This window comes from Lithobates pipiens, unplaced genomic scaffold, assembly GCF_037356315.1.
Source record: "Lithobates pipiens isolate NorthernLeopardFrog02 unplaced genomic scaffold, aLitPip1_a1.2 Scaffold_30, whole genome shotgun sequence".
Classification (NCBI taxonomy): domain Eukaryota; kingdom Metazoa; phylum Chordata; class Amphibia; order Anura; family Ranidae; genus Lithobates; species Lithobates pipiens.
The window spans coordinates 47,152,989-47,176,890 of NW_027507791.1; the positions used below are offsets into that span (position 1 = coordinate 47,152,989).

The 23,902-nt window shown below is 45.1% G+C and overlaps 1 protein-coding gene across 1 annotated transcript; it reads left to right on the plus strand.

Moving 5' to 3' along the window:
* Positions 1 to 23,656, plus strand: CIART (circadian associated repressor of transcription). The gene is made up of 6 exons (XM_077464168.1): positions 1 to 125; positions 7,752 to 8,309; positions 11,363 to 11,438; positions 16,408 to 16,486; positions 17,338 to 17,470; positions 18,179 to 23,656. Exons 2-6 carry the CDS (start codon positions 7,767 to 7,769, stop codon positions 18,704 to 18,706), a joined length of 1,359 nt encoding a protein of 452 aa, XP_077320294.1. The 5' UTR covers positions 1 to 125; positions 7,752 to 7,766; the 3' UTR covers positions 18,707 to 23,656.
* The last annotated feature ends 246 nt before the right edge of the window (positions 23,657 to 23,902 follow it).

Genomic DNA, 23,902 nt, shown 5'->3' on the forward strand with positions numbered 1-23,902 from the left:
GATTGGCTGGGAGGAGTCTGTGGCACGAGCTGCAGCCTGGGACTCAACCCGAAATAGAGACAGCCAGAACAAAGACTTCCAGACAGACTGCAGACAGGCAGAGGGTGGCGGCAGGCAGACTGGAGGTGAGTGTACTTTGCACGCATACATATTGCTGATAATCGATCGTGTTCTCAGCTACTGGGTCACAAAACCCGCCCCGGCTGTTTTATGTAATTTCATTGTACAGATGGCAGTGGAGATGTACAAAGCACCGTCCCTCGTATTGTAAGCCGTTGTGAAAGTTGAATTGCCATAATTTTTTTATTTTTTTGGGGGGGGGGGGGGGGGGTAAAAGTGACTGCAATGCCAAGTGGCTCAACCACCCAACGATCTATGGTGACCATGGTAGTTGAATCCTGATTGGTCAGTACGAGCCACCAAAGGCTGCATCGGCGAACGGCTCAGCAACCCAGCCATGGGATGAGCCACGGGACTCCCAAGCACCCAGTGAGAGTGGAAGGCGCCTTGCTTGTGGGACACCAGTTCTCGACCAATCATAGCGGCTTAAAACGGACCAGCACACTCACCCGAACTGTGCTATGGGGTCCATTCATGCAGCGCACTTCTAGGGAAGTGGTGCAGGCACTTTTTGGTGCATTTTTGACTGCATCATGTACAGTGGGGGGGTGCAGCAAATTTTAAAATGCATATTCCAAAGTGTGTGAATCTAGCTGAAGACAAATTGTATAAGCAATATTTTATTGGAGGAAATTCATAGATTGTGTTGTGTTTTTTTTTAATTTTTTTTATTATAGTATGATTTATTGATATATATTTTATGATTTTTATTCAGAATGACAAATTCATAATATGCATAATAAAAAATAGTGTACAATGGGAAAAAAAATTATATATATTTTAAATGTATAATACTACTACTAAGGGAAAAAAATATTCCTCGATGCCAGTTTTCTGCCTTGCATATCAATTGAAAGGCTTCAGTGCTTTTGAATCTCATTGGCAATGAGTTGGCAAACCCTTGGGCTCCTGACTTTGTATTGTCTGCATGTTGGCTCTGGTTTAGGGAACATGAAAGTCCCCAATTTTGGCAGGTGATGGTTCAGCCGTGGGGTTGGCGTAGTGGTCGGATGGATGGCGCCCTCTGTTGACCGATTGCCGGCACACCAAACTTATTTAGTAATGTGACTTTACAATAAAGTCCACGTTAGAAGCAACCTTTATGGACAATGTGGGGGGGGGGGGGGGGGGGATGCATGGCCCCAACATTGAGAGCATGGACGGGCTATCACCTGATACAGATGTTGGTGCCATTCAGTCTTGCTGAGACATGTGTTGTGCTTAGGAGAAATCCATGTGTGGTCCGTTGTAATGCATTGGGAAGCCTCAAGTGGGCTACCATAACGCAATGTTTGACACTACAGCAGACCAGCCCTCAACGTTGCTTCTGCTGATGACTTTACTGTAAAGTCAGATTGTGTGTGTGTGTGTGTGTGTGTGTGTGTGTGCACGCGCGCAAGGATGTGGTTTGGATAGGTAATTGTTTTTTTCCTTACTAGACCGTATGGCTTGAATAGAACTGGTTTTATTTCCAAGAAATAGCCAAATGTTTAAGGGAGCAATTTAATGGCTTGTTGACTGCCAACAGTACATTTATTTATTTATTTTATTGCTGGCGGGCGGCTCCCCCAGGCTTGGTGATGTACTGTTGCGTCACCCCGATCTTCCTGGTTTACAGGCACACAAGCGCCCCCTTCCCCTCGTGCTGTGGTTGGGCATGGTACAAGTTCATCAGCAGGCTCACAGCTAAATAATTTTGGCTGTGAACCTACTGATGGTTGTGGCCAACTGCAGATCTGTGTGTGTGTGTTGGTAAATAACACAGATCTAGATTATTTGTTTTTTAGTTTTGGGGTGACACTGATCAGTGCTGTGATTATCAGCTGTGGCCACATATGAGGAAAGGAAAGCCAATAACCGGCAAGTTTGTTTATATTTGTGATTGGACACAGTTGATCACATGGTAAAAGGCTGCTGTGATTGGCCTTTTACCCCAATCTGTGTGACTGGCTGTGTCTGAAGGACACAGCATTCAGAGCGTGCCTGCTGCTCACCCCAGCCACCAGGGAGACGGGCTAGTTCTGAGAGGACATACTGGGACGATCGCACTGTAGCCCCCTTTTTTATTTATTTATTTTTTTTTTCCCCCAGCTATAGCACGGTCAGGAAGAGGTTAAGGGGCTCCCACGTTGTGTGGTGGTTTTTTTTTTTTTTTTTTTTTTTTTTCCCCCCCCAACGTTCATTAATGTGTGTTCAGGTGACCCATTTTCATCTTGTCTGTATAGAGACCATTAGCCCTCCATTTAGCGTTAACAGTCTGCACCCTGCGGCTCTCGATGACGTCACCCGCCACTTTAGACTTCCATCAAAGGAACTCTTAACAATGGAAGATTGTACGGGATTGGCTGTTGGCTGCTGGTTAATGATGAGCCCTGCCGTTCCATGGCTTTTGTGATGCAGTTGTGGTGTCGTGGCCACGAGCACAGCTGAGTGTCTTCAGGGCTGCATCTGTGAATTGCAGAGACTTGGGCCCACGGTACTTATTAATACAATGTTTATTTTGAAACCGTGTTTTTGTGGTTGCCATGTAGGTGGCGCTATGAAGGCACACCACATGTGTCTGATCAGACCTGGTAGTTGTATCCATTGCATTTCAGATTTGTCAATGAAAAGCTGCGTTAGACTTACCGGAAACTCCTTTTCTGAGAGTCTTCCAGGACAGCCCATGAGACCCTGGTCTCCACCTACCAGGACAGGAAACACGTTAACCCCCAGATAAAAGGGTGGTCCTCTAGGCACCATGTCAGTATTCTCAAACCATAGGACATCCCTGTAAAAGTATGCATAATGCGCATAACTTCAAGACAAAACCAATGGGAATCCAACTGTCCTGGAAGACTCGGAAAAGGAGTTAGCGGTAAGTCTAACTCGGCTTTTCTCTAAGTCTTCCAGGGCAGCCCACGAGTCAACGAGCCAGAACTTGCCAGTCTAGGGAGGGACAACTGCCTGAAGGACCTTATGACCAAACGCCTGCACCTGAGCAGATGGGAGATCCAGGCGATTAATGTTTAATGAAGATCGAAAAACTGGACCATGTGGCAGCCCTGTAAATTTGTTTCCGGTGAGGCTCAAGTCCTCTCAACTCAAGATGCAGACAAGGCTCTAGATGGATAAAGGCTTGCTTTATCCATCTAGCCAAGGTGGTTTTAGATGCACCCTTTCCATTGTGTGCTCCTGAAAAGAGAACAAACAAGGTGTCTGATTTTTCTAAAGGTCTTGGTGACCTCAAGTTGGACGAGAAGAATTCTCCTTGCGTCTAAAAAAAAAAAAAAAAATGAAATTTTTCTTTCTTGGTCGCCCTTTTGGCGAACGACAAAAGGTTGGCAGTACAATGTCCTGGGATCTGTGGAATGTACTGGCTGCTTTAGGCAGAAATCCTGGATCAGTTTTCAAAACTACCTGATCCTCAAATTGAGGAAAGGGTCCCTCGCTGATGGGGCCTGTAACTCGCTTACCTTACGAGTTGAGGTAATTGCCACAAGAAAAATAGTTTAGGTAAATAACTTAACTGAAATATCTCTAGGGGCTCAAAAGGGAATTCGACCAGTTTGAAGCACCAGGGACAGGTCCCAGGTTGGACAACTTCTAACCACTATTTGCATGGACCTGGATTTGAAGACTCTAGCTATAGTGGGATTTTCCAAGGGAGAAAATTGGAGAAAAACACTGGCTGCCGCCTGTACTTCTCTCTCCCGCTTCAGGTCATCCCTAACTGTCAGTGAAACCTGCAAAGGTTTTGGGATGAAGGGAGCAATTGTCTCGACATACCCGGTAGCAGCTGAGATAATCTGCCAGTTTTGTGTCCCCTTCAGGTGTACTGCTCTAATTGAGGCTAGATTCCCTTCTGCCCAGGATAAAATCTCCTGGGCGCAGTATCCGACTCCTCGTACCTCCCTGTTTGTTGAAGTACACAACCGTAGTGATATTGTTCGAAGCAATCTCCAGATTTTGACCCCTGATTTACGTCTGAAATGCATACAAGGCTCTCTGAACCACTAGAAGCTCTCTCCAATTCGCTGAAGCTCTTGAGGACCATTCTCCCTTTGCCATTGTGTTGCTGAGGTGGGCTCCCCATCCCCAGGTACTCACATCCATTGTGATCCTCTGGGATATAGGAATGGACCATGGTAGACCTCTTGTTGGGGGGGAAAGGTATGTCCTTCACCACCACAAGCTTTTTTTTTTTTTTTTTTTTTTTTTTTTTTTTTTTTTTACCCTTAAGGGTAACACGACCCTTGATTCCAGAAAACTTGCGTCTCAATCCCCGGCTCACTGGCAGGACCTCAGGCGAACATCTTTGTTTGCATTCCCCATGTACTGAGAAGCGGGGACAGTAGCCGCAAACCCACTCCCCCTGTGGATGTGCCACTCTGGCACCTAAGAAGAAGGTAGGAATACCACCCTATTGCCACATGAGCCACACTGAGACTTGGGGGAACTAGTTCCGGGATACATGTTACAGCGTTGGTGGGAACCCCTCATAATGGACACAGGTGTACAGACCCAGGGACCCAGTACAGGGGTTGTTGGGAACCCCTCATAATGGGCATAGCAGGTGTACAGACCTGGAGAACTCGGCACAGGGATGGCGCGAACCCCTCATAATTGGCACAGGGATGGTGGGAACTCCTTATAATGGGCACTTCAAATTTATCGGCAAGTCAAGCAGTGAGAGAAGCCTTGATGAGAATCCTAGGGGATTGTGTTGCACAGTAGATTAAAATAAATTAAGTATTGCTTTTTATATTGAGTAATCAGTTGTGGGACATCTGTGGTTTTGGCACTTTGTTCATTCTCTGACACTTTTTGCTGGCATTTGCATGGAGTTTGACCCCCTGACACTGCTCTGGGCAACTGCAAATAATTACACACCACACCCAGAGTAAGGTTGATACCTTTTTATGTTGCAATGCTAATCCAGACGCCGACAAACTTGTTGCTTTTGCTTAATTGGGGATCTTCTACATATCTAAGAACTCTTTAGCAAAGGGTTCCTCTTTAAATCATCAGACCTTCAAAAACAAAAATATTTAGCTAGAAGTGGAGCATGGTGGGTTGCCTGCCCCATCTATGTCTTGGATATTTAGCTAGACCTCCAGGCCATAATTTTGGCTCTGTCCCCGCCAACTTCTGCAGGTTTTTTTTTTTTGTACATTATCCACTATATGAAATTTAGTAAAAATTTGTCAAGAGTGCTAACCCCTCATAAATGTCATGACAGGTGATCTGACCTGGGAACTTGGTACAGGAAAGGTAGGACAGCAAGTGTGCAGACAGTGGCACTTCTGGTCTACATACGCAATGGCAGACCCAAGAACTCAGCACAGGGATGGTGGGAACCCCTCATAATGAGCACAGTAGGTGTATAGACTCAGGAACTTGGCATAGTGATGGTGGGAACCCCTCACAATGGGCACAGCAGGTGTTAGACCTGAGAACTCAACACAGGGGTGATGGGAACTCATAATGGGTACAGCCAGGGTACTGACACTAGAGCTTTCGGTCTACATGTGCAGTGACTGCATGGCCATTCTAAGGGTAGGTTTTGTGATGGGGACTATAGTGGGCCATGTCTGGTGTGTGTGCCAAAATGGCCACTTTTCATTGAGCCCACGTGTCAACCCAGAGACGTATGTTTGAGAAACGGGGGGGGTGGGGGGGGCGCCGTACAGAGCGTTGTCACCTTAGAACAGGAAGGGCCAAAACTTCAAGCCTTGGAGCTCCTTTAGTTGGCCGTGAGCGTCCTATCTGGTAGACCTGGGTAGGCAATCCTGTGGCCAGCTGAAGGAGTAAACATGGTGGAGTCACAATTGCTATTGCCAAACACATGGGCTTGGTGTCTACATACAACGAAGTGCTGTTTGTGGCAAGATCTCCAGGGAAGAGACTTTGCCACTGGTTCCCAACAAATGATATACAGAAATATAGATTTTGGGTTTTCTGTAAGTCTTGGTTGCAGAAAAATATATCTGGAACCTGGGAAACTGTTTGCATAATGTTGACCGTTATGGCTTTTTTATGTCTTGATCCATGTGCATTTTTGGATAGGATCAGGTTGAGGGTGCTGCATGTGTTCCAGCTTGATGTATCTATGACGCACATGGCAGTGCCGTCTCAGCCATGCTGGTTGCAAAATCTCATCAGGTGTTTCAAGCAGCTGATTGGAGCAGAAAGGCAACTTCAGCCAAGTGCACACTCCTCTCCAGACTGCCACCACCCTGCCTCTCTCCGCACACTCCAATTCCCAACCCTTCCCAGCCGCAGCGATTTCCACGCCGTCCTCTCGAGTAATGTGATTGCCAGGTTACATAATGCAGATGTGTTTACTCTTTGTACGTTGCTGAGCCGTGCCGTAATGATGCATCACTTCCCATCTGTAGCACATGTCGGAACACAATGTTCAAAAGGAAGTGAATACCTGGAAGGTGTTACATTTCAGCAGTCATCAGGATTGGCCTCGAGGCTCAGGATAATTGGATATGTAATGGTGGCCATGCTTTGAGTCCCCACAGAAGAAAGCACCATAGAAATTATTAATCCCGTATTTTAAATCTATCGGAAGTGGTTATTTAATTGTTCTATGTTATGATCGGTTCTCCACTGATCAGAAGCGGTTAGCAAAATTCTGTCAGACCCTTGCGCCCTAGGAACGAGCAGGTTACAAAAGAGTGAAAAGGAATTGGGGGTGCCATCTGATGCCAAATAGCACCCCAAATCGCCTTGTGCATTACATCACACGGTAACCTGCTACTATACCTTGTGCCATGCTGCATTCCAAAAAGGTGTGTGTGTGTGTGTGTGTGTGTGTGTGTGTGTGTGTGTTTTTTTTTTAAATTACTTTTTGCGAAAAACACCTTTTTTAAACCCCCGAGGAACCCTTGAAATCATTTTCGGGTATCTGGTGGTTGGAGGGAGAATGTTGGGTTGGGGGAGTCAGTGGGATGAATGTCACTTAGGTGGGTTTATTGGTGGGTAGAATGTTCCTTAAGTTAGTGGGGGAAGGGTGGTCGGTGGGAAGAATGATCCTTGGGTTGAGAGTGGTCAATGTCCTCATTACAGACAGCTGAGAAGATGTTGGAACTGGGGTTATGGAGGCATCAGACAAGTCAGTCACCCGCAGCTCAAGGGACCTCTAGAGCGAGTGGTAGGCAACCTGGGGCCCTCCAGCTGTAACTAAATTTTCCCATGAGGCATTGCAAGGTTGGCATTTACAGTTGCTCCCAGAGGCATGATGGGACTTGTAGTTCTGCAACAGCTGGGGGGCCCAGGTTGCCTACCCCTGCTCTAGAGGAACTGTGGTTGATGATGGCTGATTTAAACCCAAGAGCAAAAATTTTAAAAAAATTGCTCACAAAACCTTTGCGTACTCTATTGCAGAAAATTGTTTTTTGTCTCTTCCCACTCTACTTAAAAGTAAAATGTAATATTTTGTTAAATTATTCAGTTTGACTTTAGTTGGCTAGAAGATTATTCATTCATTGACCTAATTGTTTTCTATACCTTGGTTCACTCTGCCCTAACTCAAAAGATAAGCATGTTGGCAATGGGTTGACTGCTAAGATAAGTCATGGTGTAGCCAACCAGTCATTGTGCTCAACTAAAAAATGCTTTTTGTTTTTTTATGCCTACAGGCCACTGACTCACCCATGGAAGACACTGAGTCCTCCGATTTTCTGTCCTCATCAGACTCCCTCTTCTCTTCAGCCAGCACCACCACCTCAATCCACCAAGAGGATAAAATCTACGTTGGTTTTGACGTCTTCCTCTCTGAAGGTTTGACTGAGCCCACCAAAGGCCACAAGGACTTTGAAGATGTACGCATGATCCCAAACTCTCAACTGACCAGTGCCAGCCACCCAGTCCTAATCCATCTAGAGAATGAGTACCAAGCCAGGAGGTCCTTTTGGCATCAACATACGGGACAGAATTGCAGGTATTCTGGAGAGGTTGAAGGATGGAAATCCTATCCAAGTAGGAGTAAACTTGTGAGTAGGGTATCGCCGATTACGGGCCGAAAGCAAGATAAGCAGCTAAAAGACTTGGTGTTCCCAGACGGGTCAAATTGTGAGGCCCATCAAGGACTCAAAAGACAGCGACTACAGAATGCCATATCACTTGCCAACCGGTGGAAGGAGAGAAAAGAGAAGAACCTTCCAATATCAGATGGAGATCGCATCTTTGCTGAAAAGGTGAGCGATGGTGAATAGTGCATTATTTTGTGTGATTCCAAGGGGAATGTGCTTATGTCCCTGTTAGAGAGATTTACCACCATATCCCGCCCACCCACTTAAAGTCGATGTAAACACAATTGCTAAACTCCCATAGAAACTGAAACATTATATTTTTCTTCAATTCCTTTCCAATACTTTTGATCTGCAATGCTCATTATAAAAATCCCTGCTGCTCTTTCCATGAAGGTCCTTGTTGAGCCAGTTTCAGTTATAGGGTGACGACACTCTGCCCCTGTTTTTGAGTAGTCTCAAAGATATCCAATGGAGAGTTGCCTAGTAATCATGACAATGAAGGTCCTTGGGAACTTCCTGTTGTGGGGTGACAACACTCTGCCCCTGTTTCCCAGTTGTGCTTCTGAGTAGTCACACAGGTATCCAATGGAGAGTGGCCTTCTAATCATTCCATGAATGTCCTTAGTCGGGGGACTTCCTGTTATGGGGTGACAACACTCTGCCCATTTTTCCAAACTGTGCACCTGCGTTGTCACATGGGCTCCTGCTTACCACCGGCATTGGCCACCAAGCAGCCTAATCAACAATGTTTAGGTCATGACTCCCATAATGTCCAGGATGGCAAAAAAAAGTCACGTTCGGCAGGCGATCTAGAAGTGATCGGGGCAGCATTGCAACCGCATCCAATAGGCATAGTTGCGTCACCGGGCTTTAAGTCTTCAAACAGCCTCCTTGATCGTCTGCTAACCGTTGGCCCTCAGACAATGTCTAGGTCATGACGTGCTGTTCTCCAGCATGGTATAAAAAGGACAGTCCTGTTCGGCAGGCAATATAGAAGTGAGTGAGACTTCAGTGCAACCGCATTTAATGGGCACAGTTGCGGCCAGGGCCGGAACAAGGGTGGGCAGGAGGGGCAGCTGCCCTGGGCACAATGGTTTATTGCAGGCATGTGCCAGTTGCTTCTGTTACATGGCTAACAGGTGTAGCGACATCACTGCTAACCATAGGGTGGGGGGGGGGGCAATTTGGCATCTTTGCCCTCAGCGCTGGATAACCTTGTCTCAACACAGTGATTTCAGTCTTCAAATGGCCTGACAACGCAATCCACTGTGCCCATATAAAAAGGAGCCTTACCCAGGTATGGTCTACCGTTGTCGCTTTAAAGTGGAAGTAAACCCCCCCCCCCCTATCGTTTTCAGCCAAGGAAGCTGCCATCTTGGCCTCCCTTTAATCTTTAATTGCCATGAAGTGGCACATGTTATCAGTTATGACACCAGCCATTGGATGGTTTGACAGTTTGGTTGAGAGCACAACCAATGTGACAGTTAACATTTCCAGCAATGCCGGGAATGTAACTGCTTTTTCAAACTGTTAGATCGATGGGTTTACTTCCGCTTTAAGGATTGTCACCCTAAAATTCCATTCAGCTGTTGCTGAAGTGCATGTAGATGGGAAGATGCTGCAGGAAATCAGCAGCACTGAGATGCAGCAAAGGATAACCGTATGTTAATTAAAAAAAAAAACATACGGTACTTAAACGAACTGTCATTCAGTTGACTACTTTAAAAGGTCATCGAGATTGTGGTTACGCACCCTCTGGTAACGGGTCAGCAGCTGACCGCTCTTGAGAGGACCTCTGAGCTAGAAAGACAGTTTAGTGCAAAGAAAGTAAACCCCTGTAAGGGGACGTGCATCATTCTATTTGAATGAAATTCTGACATGGGTCCCATCACAGGAGCTTATGTATAATTGGCTTTTAGTGGGGGGGGGGGGGGGGCCTCCAGTGGTAATGCTGTTGACACTGTGTGGGCAGTATTCGTTAAGGAGCTGATGGCGCGTTGGCTCCAGACCTGTGTATCAGACACGAGTATGAAGCTGTCGTGTACAGCTGGATTGTGCTCTATCCTCTCGGCATTACATTAATCCTGCAGGCTGATGCAGCCGCCCTGGCCTGGTAAGGGAGTTAGGACTTGCGTCGTGATCCTCTGAAATTTTCCACGTATGCAGCAGAGGAATCGCATACGGGAAGCTGACAGCTTGTTTGTTTTATAGTTAATACTTTTAGAGGACTGGTGACCTACCTGCAGCAGCCCATAAGGAGGCCTCCCGCCAAATATCAATCTTTTTCTACAGTTGCAACCAAAACAGGATGACCATTTCGTTTACAGAAAAAGGTGTTTTATTTGAAGGGGGGCTTTCGCCCCTTCTTCTTTTTTTCTTATTTGTTATATCTTGGTGTTGTAGTTCTCATTGCCATCGTAGGACGAGTTGCCTAATGGTGACAACAGTGGACCAGGCCTCTGTGCTTAAATGGCCAATTGGGAGATGGAGACCAGAGCATTGTCACCCTGTAACAGGGAGTGTCTGAACGAGGATCTCCATGGCAGGATCACCAGGGAATAATGCATATTCAAAGACGTTTGAAAATGTCCTATTGATATTACATCAGTGATGGCTTCCCCCTAGTGTGGAGGTTACACAGCATGATGACGTCGCAGCATTGTGGGAGGGAGGTCACATCAGTACATATACATAGTCTCCCCCTCAGTCTCGGCCCATGTGCCCTGGACCCCCCCCCCCCCCCCCCTCAGTCTCGGCCCATGTGCCCTGCCCCCCCCCCCCCCCCCCCCCTCAGTCTCGTACAGTGGCGTTTTTTTCCCATTCTTAAGCCCTTAGGAAGGGGTTCGTTTTGATCCCAGAAACATTTTGGATTTCTTGTATAGTTTTCCACCTACCTACCTAAAGGGGCGGTGGCACACAGTCAAGGTAGAGTAGAACAGAAAATGGCCTTCACCAAACTGTTACCACAAGGTTGAAGGGGGCCCCCCACCCAACCTTACTACACAATTGTAAGTTAATGATTGGAAACCTGACTTAGAAATGCTGTTCAGATGGGGTTAGGGTCGTACTTCATGCCATGAGAGGGATGTGTAGATCCATAGACTGCTGTTTCTACGAATAGCCAAATACAATTCTATAAACCAATTATTATTAGTGTAATGAATAAGAATATACAGATGGTTTGTCTGATGCTGATCTGTTTTGTTTCCCCTTTTCAGTGCCAGGAACTCCAGGGCTTTATCAGGCCTCTGACTGAACTTCTAAATGGATTAAAAAGGGGCAGATATGACAGAGGTAGGTGTTTTAACGGGAAGCTATGATGGTTCTGGGTGTGATTTTTTTTTTTATTTTTTTTTATTTATAACATTTTAAATGTTTTACTATAGCTTCATTATTTTGTGCGTAAATCTATAATACCGTTCTTGAAAAAAGGATTCCAGAGCACCATGGTTTCGCTAAAAGACAACCTAGTATAGACTGCCGGCTTTCTGTCTGACACCTGAAACAAAGGGTCACTTCTCCGGTTTATGCAAGTAAATTGCAGCTTGAGCTACTGAGCTCTGTAAATTCCAGTGCAGTCCACGCACTAGAATACTTGACGTCATCCCGCACCCCCTCTGGGCTTTTTACTGCTCAAAACTACGTGGCCTTTGCAGGAAAGCCACCCTGACCGGGTTGTATGCCTGTCGTGCCCCTGTTCTTTCACATCGCTGGTCCAAGCTCTGCGCCATTTGTCATGTTGTAGGGTTTTCCGGCTCGGGGGCTCGCCTTATGAGGGCCCAGAAGTATTCGGCTGGGCGCTGGGTCCTCAGGCTGGTGGTTTTGCGTGTGTAATGAGGAGGGTCTCCAAGTAATTTGTAGTTTTTGTATTTAGTAAAAAAATATAACAATTTGGGGGTTTTGGACTTCCCTCCTTTAGGGATTTTAGTGTTGGGAGTTGCCAGACATTTTCCACACTGAAGTAGCAAAGTCTGTTACAACCCATGGACTGTGCTGGGAGTCTCCAAACTTGATTCTACAGCAATGGCTGACATCACCAAAATCCCTGGAGAAGGGGTGGTCAAAGTCCCCCAAAACGTGTATGCTTTATCGACTACTAATAACCAGTTGGCCACTAGGGTGGCAGGGACCACCTTCCCGCTGGCCACTAGGGTGGCAGGGACCACCTTCCCGCTGGCCACTAGGGTGGCAGGGACCACCTTCCCGCTGGCCACGATCAGTCATGGCTAACTAGATGTTCAATGTGGAGTACTTTGCCCAATCTGGCCAGATGCAGTCCTCCTTCTCTTTGCAAAATCCCCCAAATCGTGTATGCTTTATCGACTACTAATAACCAGTTGGCCACTAGGGTGGCAGGGACCACCTTCCCGCTGGCCACTAGGGTGGCAGGGACCACCTTCCCGCTGGCCACGATCAGTCATGGCTAACTAGATGTTCAATGTAGAGTACTTTGCCCAATCTGGCCAGTTGCAGTCCTCCTCCTTCTCTTTGCATCCCTTCAATTGGCAAAAAGGTTTCTGTCCGTTTACCAGGAATACCTCCACATCCATCAGGCAGGATTAAACGGTGCCAGCGCTTGGGTAGATCCTTGTTTCTGATAGTATGGCGCTTTGCATTGTGTTGTATATCGGTTACGTAACCGGAGAACAAGGAGTCTTCCTTCACATGGCTCTGCAGGAGATCGAGTCGGCATCCGACTCCCTCCTTCTCCTCCACAGAAGCTCAACACTTAAAGGGGAACAATCCTCCATTTTTAAATGGTTTCTGCTCAATGGAGGGGGAAAAGGACGTAGATTAACCCCTTCAGAGTGCATTTATTTTATGATCGGCGGACAAGGTTGCGTTTTTTTGTATGTCAAGCCAAAATGGTTGCCTAGTAGGCTAGGACTCCTTGCCTGGACTTCACATAAGACAATAGTGTTTAAAGACGGCTACAGCGCGGTCGTCCATTTCTGGGAGGGTGTCTATTGACAACCCCCTCCTTTACCTCCATCTGTGATCAGCTGTGTCCGAAAGGGCCGGTCGCAGCTGCCCTTTATCATGTGATCAGCTGTGTGCAATCACAGCTGATCCCATGTTTACAAACACTGTTTTTTTTTTTTTTTTTAAATGTTTCCTTTCTCAGCACGGCGGTCACTGTGTGAGGAAAGGAAAGCCGGTAACCGGCTAGCCTGTGACGTCGTGCGTTTCTACTGATAATCGGGGCACTTGTTGTCGGCGCCGCCCCCTTCAATGCAGCCTTGTCTGCCCACTTCAGTGTAGCAAAATTACTTGATTACAAAATTTTATAACGGGATGAGTTTTTTTTGGGGGGGTTGTCCTTTTCTATATTTTGCTTAAAAAAAAATAAACCCCAGTGATGCTCAAATGCTACCAAAAGAAAGTGCCCCCCCCCCCCCCCCTCAAAAGTGATGCATTGCATCCATGCAATTGTCATTCGCAGCACTGAAATCTGAAAATTGGCCTGGGCAGGAAGGGCGTGAAAGTGCCCGGTAGGCCAGTGGTTAAAAGGGAACCCTGGTGGGTTTTACTTCCTCTTTTTTTATTTCCCTGCAAAGGCTACTATGCCCATTATGTGTCACTTACCGGAAACCAAAGCCTGCGATGTCACCGTTTGTCACCACTAGCGTCCATCTTCACCCCTCTTCCTTCCAGGGGGCCACGAACTCCGGCTCTTTCACTGGCCGGAGGTGCTTGACATCACTCCTATGCATGTCATGCACCGTGCCCAGGGCAGTATAGACTTGGCCTGAGTCTTGTGTTCTTGCATATCTGAGTTTTTTTTTTTTTTTTTTTTTTTTTCTGCATTCCCTTAACGTGACGTGCCGACCCGTCTTCACCTTTTCACTTTCTTCTTTCGCCACCCCGCCCCCTACCTGCCTATAGAGCGTGGGAAATGTAAATGGCGAACATTCCTCCCGTCGCCAGTACGCGTCATTATCTTGTGCTGTAGAACAGGCCGCTCCTTGTTGGTGTGGCGGTTTACCTCGCTGATCCTCACCCCCGGAGCAGGGGGGCGCCACAGGGGTGCTTTTAAAAGGCCAAAGGGATGACAGTTCAAAGTAAACCTGGGACAGCTGCAAACAAAAGGGGGGGGGGGGGGGCGGGTTGATGTGCGGTCGATTAGTGAGAACGAACGTGCTGGGAGTGCAAGTTCTCATTTAAAAATAAACCAATGGATGTTGCCTGGCTGAGGATCGGTGCGACCTGTATTAAAGGAGATGTAATTAAATTGGACTGGCGACTTGCATTGAAGGTCGACGGGATGCGATTTTTGCATAATGGGTCTTCTTTTTTATTTATTTTTTTAATGGGCCTCTTGAGCTGCATGTTCACATGGTCAGTGGCTGCCACTGTGCAACGCAGCAAAATTTGTCACAGGTCGGTACCGCTGCCAAATCAATGGAGCTGCCAACGTATGAGTTGGCTGCCATGGTCCGTGCTGTACAGAAATATCTATGCTACAGATGGCATCGACAGGCAGTACCGCCGCCAAGTGAATGTGACCACTGATAGTATTGGGTATCCTTGCATGCGTTATCTGTATAACCTTTCCAAGTGCTTAAAGGTTGCCCTTCATCGGGGCGTGATGCAAAGCACGTTTTTGGCCACATTAACAAACTGAGGATCGTGTTGGGTACATACAGATTCAATTAGTACCGATTGACCTAACAAAGTATGTGTATTCATTTTCAACGCGTATCAAAGCTCAAGGGTCACACTTCATCAGGGTTCGATGTGGACAAATATCAGAGGAGTTTACTTTGACTATTGCAATCCCTCCTTGTTAGTATCAGATTCAGTTGGGCCCTACGGTTAACCTTTTGCAGTGTGTGTATATATACCAAGGTGCTTTGGGGCTCCTTCATCAGGGTTTGATAAATCGATTGAATATTCATGGAATGGAGTTTGATTGTGATCACTTTTTTTTCCAATCATGTGATGCCTCGGTTTTCTTGAACAAATGTTTGTTCCCTCGCTGTATTTGCATCTTGTGCTCCTAGAATGCCATTTTCCTTGTATTTTTCTTTGCATTACAGTTGGATTGATTTACATCCACGTTGCCTCGGATAACCCCTTTTCTTGTCCCCGGCTCCTGTGCTTCTCTATGCCTTTTCATGGCAGTGAGTTCATTTGTGAGTCATTCTGCAGATCCTCCTATTACCCAATTACCAATCCTCTCCACGTCTTCATTTAGAATACATGATTACTGTCTGCTAATTAATTGCATCACTGCTGCTAAAGAATCATTTCCCCGAGGATATCAGGAGAGCATTTTCTTCTCCATGTTGTGAAGCTTTTTCTTCTCCTCTTCCTCCTCCCTCCCACCACCTTCTCCTCTTCCTCCTCCCTCCCACCACCTTCTCCTCATCCTCCTCCCTCCACCACCTTCTCCTCATCCTCCTCCCTCCACCACCTTCTCCTCATCCTCCTCCCTCCACCACCTTCTCCTCTCCCTTCTCCCTCCACCACCTTCTCCTCTTCCTTCTCCCTCCACCACCTTCTCCTCTTCCTCCTCCCTCCCACCACCTTCTCCTCTTCCTCCTCCCTCCCACCACCTTCTCCTCTTCCTCCTCCCTCCCACCACCTTATCCTCTCTCCCTCCTCCCTCCACCACCTTATCCTCTCTCCCTTCTCCTCTCTTCCTCTTTCTTTCTTCCTTCCTCTCCCCATCAGACAATAGAAACTTTTAAGGCCTCGTTTTACACTTGCAGCTATGCCCCCCCCTTAAGCACCTGACCTCCAAGATATTTACCACCCTTCATGACCAGGCTTTTCTCCTTATTTTTTATTTATTTTTTTTCTCTCCCACAAATAGAGCTTTCTTTTGGTGTTGGGTTTTTGTTTTGTTTTTTAATCACCTCTATTATTATTTATTATTATTAATAATATTTTGTGCTGTAAACAAAGACCATTTTGAAGGAAGCTTTCATTGTGTGTGTGTGTGTGTGTGTGTGTGTTTTTTTTTTTTTATCGATTTTCTTCATAAATTTAGGCTAATATGTATTCTGATCCATATTGGTTAAAAAAAAGCTTTTTATTTATTTTTTTTTATTTTTTTTTTATGCAAGTCATACCGTGTGTGTGGTGTTTTTATTTTTTGTTGGTTGCTCATCTGAATGAGCCCTAAGAGGGATGAAAAAGGGGAGGCTGTATTTCTGTAACTACACTAACTGGGCAGTTGGGCATTCGCACCCTTGTTTGTGGTCTACGTAGCAGATTGCTATAGTCGCTGTAACGAATATTTTCATTCTGGTTACAGGCCTGAGCAGTTTCCAGCAGAGCGTGGCTATGGATCGAATACAGAGGATTGTTGGCGTTCTGCAGAAGCCTGAGATGGGGTGAGTTATTGAGAAGGTGCATGTCACCCACTAATGGACCTGTCTGTGTTCTGCTGATACCTATACTTACCGCTAATGGGCAACTGTTTGTGAACATCTGACCATCAGACCTATTGCCAAGTATGTGAATACCCCTCCCAGTGATTGAGTTTTCAGGGGAAGGGTACTGTTAATGCTACGTCATACATGCAAAGATATATTTTAAGCCATTGTGAACTTCCGCCTTTTTTTGAAGGCCCTTTTCTCTTCTATCATGACCCTGCCCTGTGTACAAAGCCAGATCCATAAAGACGTGGTTTGACCACCTTTTGGTGTGGAGGAACCTTGATCTCAACCCTACTCGATGCCCTTGGGGTGAATTGCAAGCCAGATCTCATCAAACATCAGTACCTGACCTCATAAATGGTGGCCAGCTCCATAAAGACGTGGCTTGACCAGTTTTGGTGTGGAGGAACCTGAGTATCCTGCACAGAGCTCTGACCAACCCTACTGTACACACTTGAGATGTTGCAGTGATAATTGTGATCCAGATCTTCTCTTCCAACATCAGGGCCTGACCTCACAAATGCTCTTTTGGCTAAATGGGCTCAAATTCCCCCCAGATGCCCCCCCATACTCTTGCTGAAAGTCTTTCCAGAAGAGTAAAGGATGTTTTGGCAACAAAGCCACTCCATGTTAATGGCTTTGGTTCTGGAATTGGATGTCCAAGAAGCGCCTATAGGTGTGTGGTGGTCAGGTGTCCAGAAACCTTCAGCCATTTAGTGTTTTTTCCATCAGATTGTACCTTGATAATGTTATAGCCTCCTTTTTTCTGCCAATTTAATCTCACCTCAACCAATTTTACATTTCAGGGAGCGTTACTTGAGCACCTTACTACAAGTGGAAATGATGCTAAAGATTTGGTTCCCCGGAGTCAGCAGCTCCTCTTCCTCTTCGTCCACCTCCGACCTTGACAAGGAAGAACCCCGGCACAAAATGGCCAAGGTAAGGACATTTGCGGGCAGATTTTAAAGACCAAAAAGATTAGTCCTCTCACATTTTTATTGGGGATATTTGTACAATTGTCATTGAGGGAGAAAAATGTGGTGGGGGTTGCGGGAGGAAGAGGGAGAATCAGAATTTTTTAGAGTTGTCCTCAGAACACAAGGTGAGGGGGGAAAGCTTCCAATGGGGTCAACTGTCTAAGAAGGGATTTTCCTTCACTTTGGGAGATTTCCTCTAGCTTCGTGTTTATGTCCCCAGTAGTAAACATCAAAGTGTTTTAACCCTTCACTACACTACCAAACTTGGCTTATAGTTCACTTTTTGTCTTGGTCTCAGCCTCTCTTGCGGTTCCTTGTATAGAAAAGAGCTTGGACTGGGAGAGGTAGAAGCAGCACAAAGAGTCCGTTGTACTGTAATTGCCACTAAAGATGAGAACATGCTCAGAGGAGCAAAGTGGCAGAGAGATTAACTCCATCAGTCTGCTGCCTTTCTTTTCACTGTCCAATCACAGGCTGAGGAAAGGACAAAACCGGTTGGCATTCACTGCACCAAAGAGAAATTAGGCGGGTAGAACAGCTCCTAGAAGTATTTTATCTCAGTACTTAGCAGTATACCTGAAGTTCACCTTTTTAAATTACTACTGATCTCTTCCACTTTTTTTTCTATTTTTTTGCTTAAACTCATCTGTTGCTTTTTGTTCTTTTGCAGCACCCAGCTGTATCTACAGGACAGAAAAGCTGCCCTTTAAGACCAGCGTCTTCGTCTTCTTCGAGCAGTTCAACTGTGAAAAAAACAGAATGTCCCACTTTAGCCCAAGTTCATACAGACTATGTGTGTGGCAAAGAAGTCTCGGCAGACTGGCCGACCATGAACTTAACCTGGATGCACGCCGCTCCCATCTGCAACCCTCCTCTAAGCCAGGTGGACCTCCATCATCTCAACACTGCTCTAGGCCAGGATTTGCTCTTGCCGAACGGCAACAGCTGTGGCATAATTTTTTTGGTACAGAACAGTCAGGCCTCGGTGTCCTCCTCCACAGTGGAATCTGTAGACAGTGAAGATAAGCCTCTAGACCTTTGCTGTTATGGAGAAGGCTCACAAGAGCAACCCTCTCACCGAAGTCAGAGCGCGCCCGCTGTGTTTGACCTCCATGACCAAACTGATCTTGGGCAGTTGAAGAATCGTTCACGTTCATTCACAACATGCAAGTTGACCTTCGGGGGTGAAAATACATAAGCCTCCTCATATCTCGTCTCCCAGTCAGTTCAAACTCTCCATCGCAATCGCATGGGCCCGCTAGCCTTGGAAAGGGGGGGGAAGACCCAGTCGAAAACTGGGGGAGGGGGGGACAAGAGTGGACAATGTCGCATTGTATTGTTCCATGTGAAGCCTTTTTTTTAAGGCTTTAAGATTTTGTTCTGCTACAGAAGAGCTGAATTCCAAAGAGATGCAAAAAACAAACAAAAAAAAAACCCACAATGGACGCACTGCGCCCAACAAAGGCATCTTGAAGGGGAGCGAACAGCAATATCTGTGTATAGTGTAATGTTTTTCATAAAGGCATTTTTGGCATGCTATCTATATATTTATGCAAACTATAGCTTGTGGCCAAAATGTTTTCTTCATACATCATTTTTTTTATTTTTTTTTTAGTGGTAATACATTTTCAGCACTGCTTGAAATAGAGACCAAACTTTTCAAAATAAAAAACTGAGTGTCCCCAAAACTTGTGTCCTCCCCAAGGGAAGATTTATGAAGGGGGTGAATGATCCCTCCCTGCCAGTTTGATTGCAAAAAGGTTCACTGATTTTATTTTTTTTATCCTCCAATGAAATGAACTGGTCTTTCTCTGTTGGGTCACTTTTTTGTTCTTTTGGAAATGGCAAATATTTGCTGGATCGGAGGTGCATTCGCTGAACATTCCCTTGCAAACCTCTTGCATATCCATCATTTCGAATGGCCATGTCCTCTTGACGTTGGCTGCCTTGAGGTTCTGAGGGTTCTGCGTTCCCGGGAACGTCGTCAGCCAATGTGCAGCAGATCCAAGTGGATATGGAGACATGTTTTCTCTTGACTTGGCATGGCCTTCATAAATTGGGGAGGGGGGGGGCCCTCCAGTGTCCCCTCTGTTGGCCATTTTAGGGTTTTCTTTTTTAATAAAGGCAAATTGGCTGTTCACGTTCCAAGGGAAATTTTTTTTACTTTGGCTTAATGAATGGAGTGAAAATTTTCACTTTTGCAAAAAATACCCAATCACATGCAAGAAAAAAAAATCTTGTCTGCACATGATTGGATGATGGAAGTCAACCGAGCTTCACCTAATTTGCTAAACTAAGGGCAAATTCCCTTACAAAGTGAGATTTCACCTGCAAATTTGAACAGCCTGTAGTAAAGCAACCTCGTTGTCTCACCGAACTGAAGCGAAACGTAGGCAAATTACCATTTGATTACTGAAAGATTTAAAATGGAACGGCCAAATTTCTTGTTTTGGATAGAGCAAGGAAAGGGTTAAAGTTGGTATTACGTTTCTCGTGCCTGTTAGAGGATATTGCCCCTCGCTTCCTGTCTTCAATGGGGGGGGGGGGGGGGGGTCAGGTCTCTCCGCACAGGTCAGCAAACCCTCTACCTCTGCAGAGACAACTGCTTCCTCACCGAGCAGAGGTCCTTCTGTGCAGAATGCTGTCAAGTGATGGACTTAAAGAAAACCAACTGATGTACCTGGAATGTTTAGTGGATTGAAGCTGAAAGTTCAGTTGGGATTGAGGTTGGGAAATGGGTTTTTTTTTTTTGTTTTTTTTTTGTTTTAATGGTTTCCAGACCCGCCATGTTTTTGGTTGGGCAGGTGTTTTTGGAATTCTGTTTTAAACAGGTTCATCTTTGTATGACGAAGCACAATTATGTTGAACGTGGTTGCCTTAGTTAAACATTATGCTGCCATTTTGTTTTGTGCTCTAAAGCAATAGCTGTGATCCTGCAGCCTCGATGTTCACAACAGACCCATGACGGCGGTGGTTTCTAGAGGGCTAAATCTTGTCTTCTACGCAGCAGTAGCTTCAGTTTTTCAGTGTATAGCAAATGGGGGTTCGTGATAAACAAAGGTTGTCTGTATGCATTATTTTATTATTTATACCAGCTCTGACTGATGTATTGGGAGTCCCATGGATGGTGGTACTTGGGTTCCTATGGGTCTTCTCATAGGTGTCAGTATTGTCTGACCTAGAATGTTCTTCACTAATGTAACTTTAGCTAAATAAAAAAAAAATTAAAACTTCCAGGGAGACTATAGCAGTTAGGGCTATTGTTTGCTGCCAGCATCCTCCAAGCCATAACTTTTATCACCGCCCATCTTGGATTTAGTACAAATGGGTATATAGCATCTAGACCAGACTTTATCAACTCTTTTTACCCCAAAGGGACCATTCAAAAAAATTTCAGGTGTCGGAACTCTTGCCAAGTCTTGGCTAGTGGGGGGCGTTCTGAAAATGTATTGGTGGTCATTGGGAACAATGATCCCTTTGTAATTGGTGATGACTAGTCCTTATATTGGTGGCCAGTGAGCTGAATTCCCTCTTCTGTTGGTGACCAGTGGGAAGAATGCCCTCTTCTTCTGTTGGTGGACAGTGGGAACAATGACCCTAAATTGGTGATTAGTGGAAGAGTAGTCCTCATTTTAGTGGCCAGTAGGGAAGAATGCCCTCTTTTTTTGGTGGCCATGGGGAACAGCAACCCTTAATTGGTGATCATTGGGAAGAATAGTACTTGTATTGATGGCCATTTAGGTGATTTCCCTCTTCTGTTGGTGGCCAGGGGGGAAGAGTAGTCCTTATATTGGTGGCCAGTAGAAAGAATGCCCTCTTCTGGTATTTGGTCATTGGGAACAATGACCCTTTGTGATCATTGGGAAGAATAGTCCTTACATTGGTGGCCAGTGGGAAGAATGCCCTCTTCTGGTGGTGGCCAGTGGGAAGAATGCCCTCTTCTGGTGTTTAGTCATTGCGAACAATTTGGTGGTCAATGGAGAGAATGCTCTCTTAGAGTAAGGTAAAGATCATTGGGTTCATGTATGTGGCTCTGCCAAGGGGTGATGGACCTAGAACTAGGAAAGCACCATATGATGGGCGGTCAGTTGGCTAAATCTCAAAGAACCCTTGGCAATCTCTAGAGGAATGCTGGTTGAGAATGGCAGGTCTAGACTCGTAGGATGGATTGCTAGGTCTCCCTACAGTATTTGCATGAAATCTTAAGTAATTGGCCACGTTTTTATAGCCCATGTTTATATATAAACTTCTATTGTTTACAACACCCTTAGCCATTTCAGCTCTGGCAGCTTTTACCCCCCTCATGACCAGGCCATTTTTTTTTTTTTTTTTTTGGTATTTGGCACTGAGCTACTGTTAAATTTTCTGAAGATTTGTCTTCAGATTTACCAAAATCCTATAATATGAGGTCAAACCTTAAGACTTTCAATTTGTATGCAATCAGGCTGGCCGCTGCACTACATGGTTTTGGTAAATCTGAGGACAAAAATCTGCAGAAAATCTAATGGTGTATATGGGGCTGGTGATTGCAAGGTCATGCAACACATGATCAATGACATTTCTATCTTATTTTTATTTTTTCCCCCCACAGCTTTCTTCAGGGGGTATTTGATCACCACTGTTTTTTTTTTTTTTTTATTTTTTTTAATTATTATTATTATTTTTTCTGTGCTATAAATGGGGGGGAGGAATCGTACATTTTTGAAAGTATTTCTGTTATGAAACTTTTCCAATAAAAAATAAATTCAAAATCAAATTTCTTCATAAATGTAGGCCAGAATGTATTCTGCTTCATGTCTTTGGTTAAAAAAAAAAAAAATCCCAATAAGTCTATTGATTGGTTTGTGTGAAAGTTATAGCCTCTACAAATTGAGCTATAATACTGAATTTAAAAATAAATTGGTTAATGGTGGTTATCAGCGACTTATAGCGGGACACCGGGAAATCTGCCGTTAACTGCCGCTGACCCTAATACAGTAATCGGTGCTAATGATATACACTGTCACTGTACTAATGACACTGGCTAGGAAGGGGTTAACATCTGGGGGCAATCAAAGGGTTACATTTGTGCCTAACAAAGTTTACTATGTAATTTTGTGCTGGTTTTTTTTTTTTTTTTTTTTTTTTTTTTTTTTACAAAGCCACATGCCGGTCTTTATTCCCTGCTTCCCATGTGTCCAGGTTCCTTCTCCGTTTTTTTGAGAAAATCCAAGTTGTCCGCTTTTAGTGCATTGAGAGGCCCATAGAAATCAATACGGTAAAACTCAAATAACATACTTTTGGATGTGTTGGCAACATCATCTGGGTCATTGGCTATTAACACGTGAAATCCTAAATTCAAAAAATGCAATGGAGCAAAGCATGTCATTGGTAACGCACCGGTGCTACCAAGGAACGCACCTTTTTTTTTTTTTTTTTTTTTTTTTTTTTTTTTTTTGCACATGCATAGGTCTAAATTTGGCCTTAATGGTAAGAGGAGAATAGGTAAAGGCCAAGAATAGAGGTTGGGATGTTGGTGGCTCCATGACCATGCAAACCGGGCACAGTCAGTCATCTCTCAACTAACCATGCCTGACCCTACTTGGCTTCCCAGAACGGGCGCATTCAGGGTGGTGTGGCTTGTAGGCAAGGCCACAGTCAATCATGCTTGTTTACTCTACGAAGATGGGGCTGGTACCAAGAAAACGAAAACTGTCCCTCTTCCTCCCCCCCGTTGGGGTCTCTCGGCCCCTATGGGTGTCTGACACAGTCTATGGACATAAGATTGTTGCCTGAGCTGGATGAAAGGGGCTAGATGGGACAACTGTAATCTTTCATCTATGGGTACCGTTTGCCTGTAGCAACGCGTTTTTAATGTTTGAGATGGGTTTTTTTTTTTTTTTTTTTTTTTTTTTTTTTAACATTCTCTTCTATGAACGGACAACAATGCATGGTGCATTGCCACGGATGGGGAACGGGCAGCCGCATTTAATGCTGTTTGGGGTAATTGAAGTTACTCTATGCACTGAATAGTTCTATGCAGTTTTGCAGCATTTGTAAGATTTGGGGAGCCGGGGTAAAAAAAAAAAAAAAAGTGAAGAATGACGTCTCAATGGTTTCAGTGTATTTCTGATTTGTATAATAAAGAAGGGCATTTTGTGCCAAATAATTATGCATTTTGTGACTCCTTTTTTTTCTTCACCTACTTGTATAAATTTGACTTTAGTAGATGTGGCGTACCGATTGCAGACTGCATTTTATTGCCTATATAAGAGGACCCTTAATTTTTCCCACTAAAATAACATTTTTAATTCCAGCCTTTCTTAACCTTTTTACTAGGGATGCACTTTTATTTTTTATTTTATTTTTTAGTATTCGCAGATACCTGCCAGTAAATTGTTTATTTTTTTGTAAA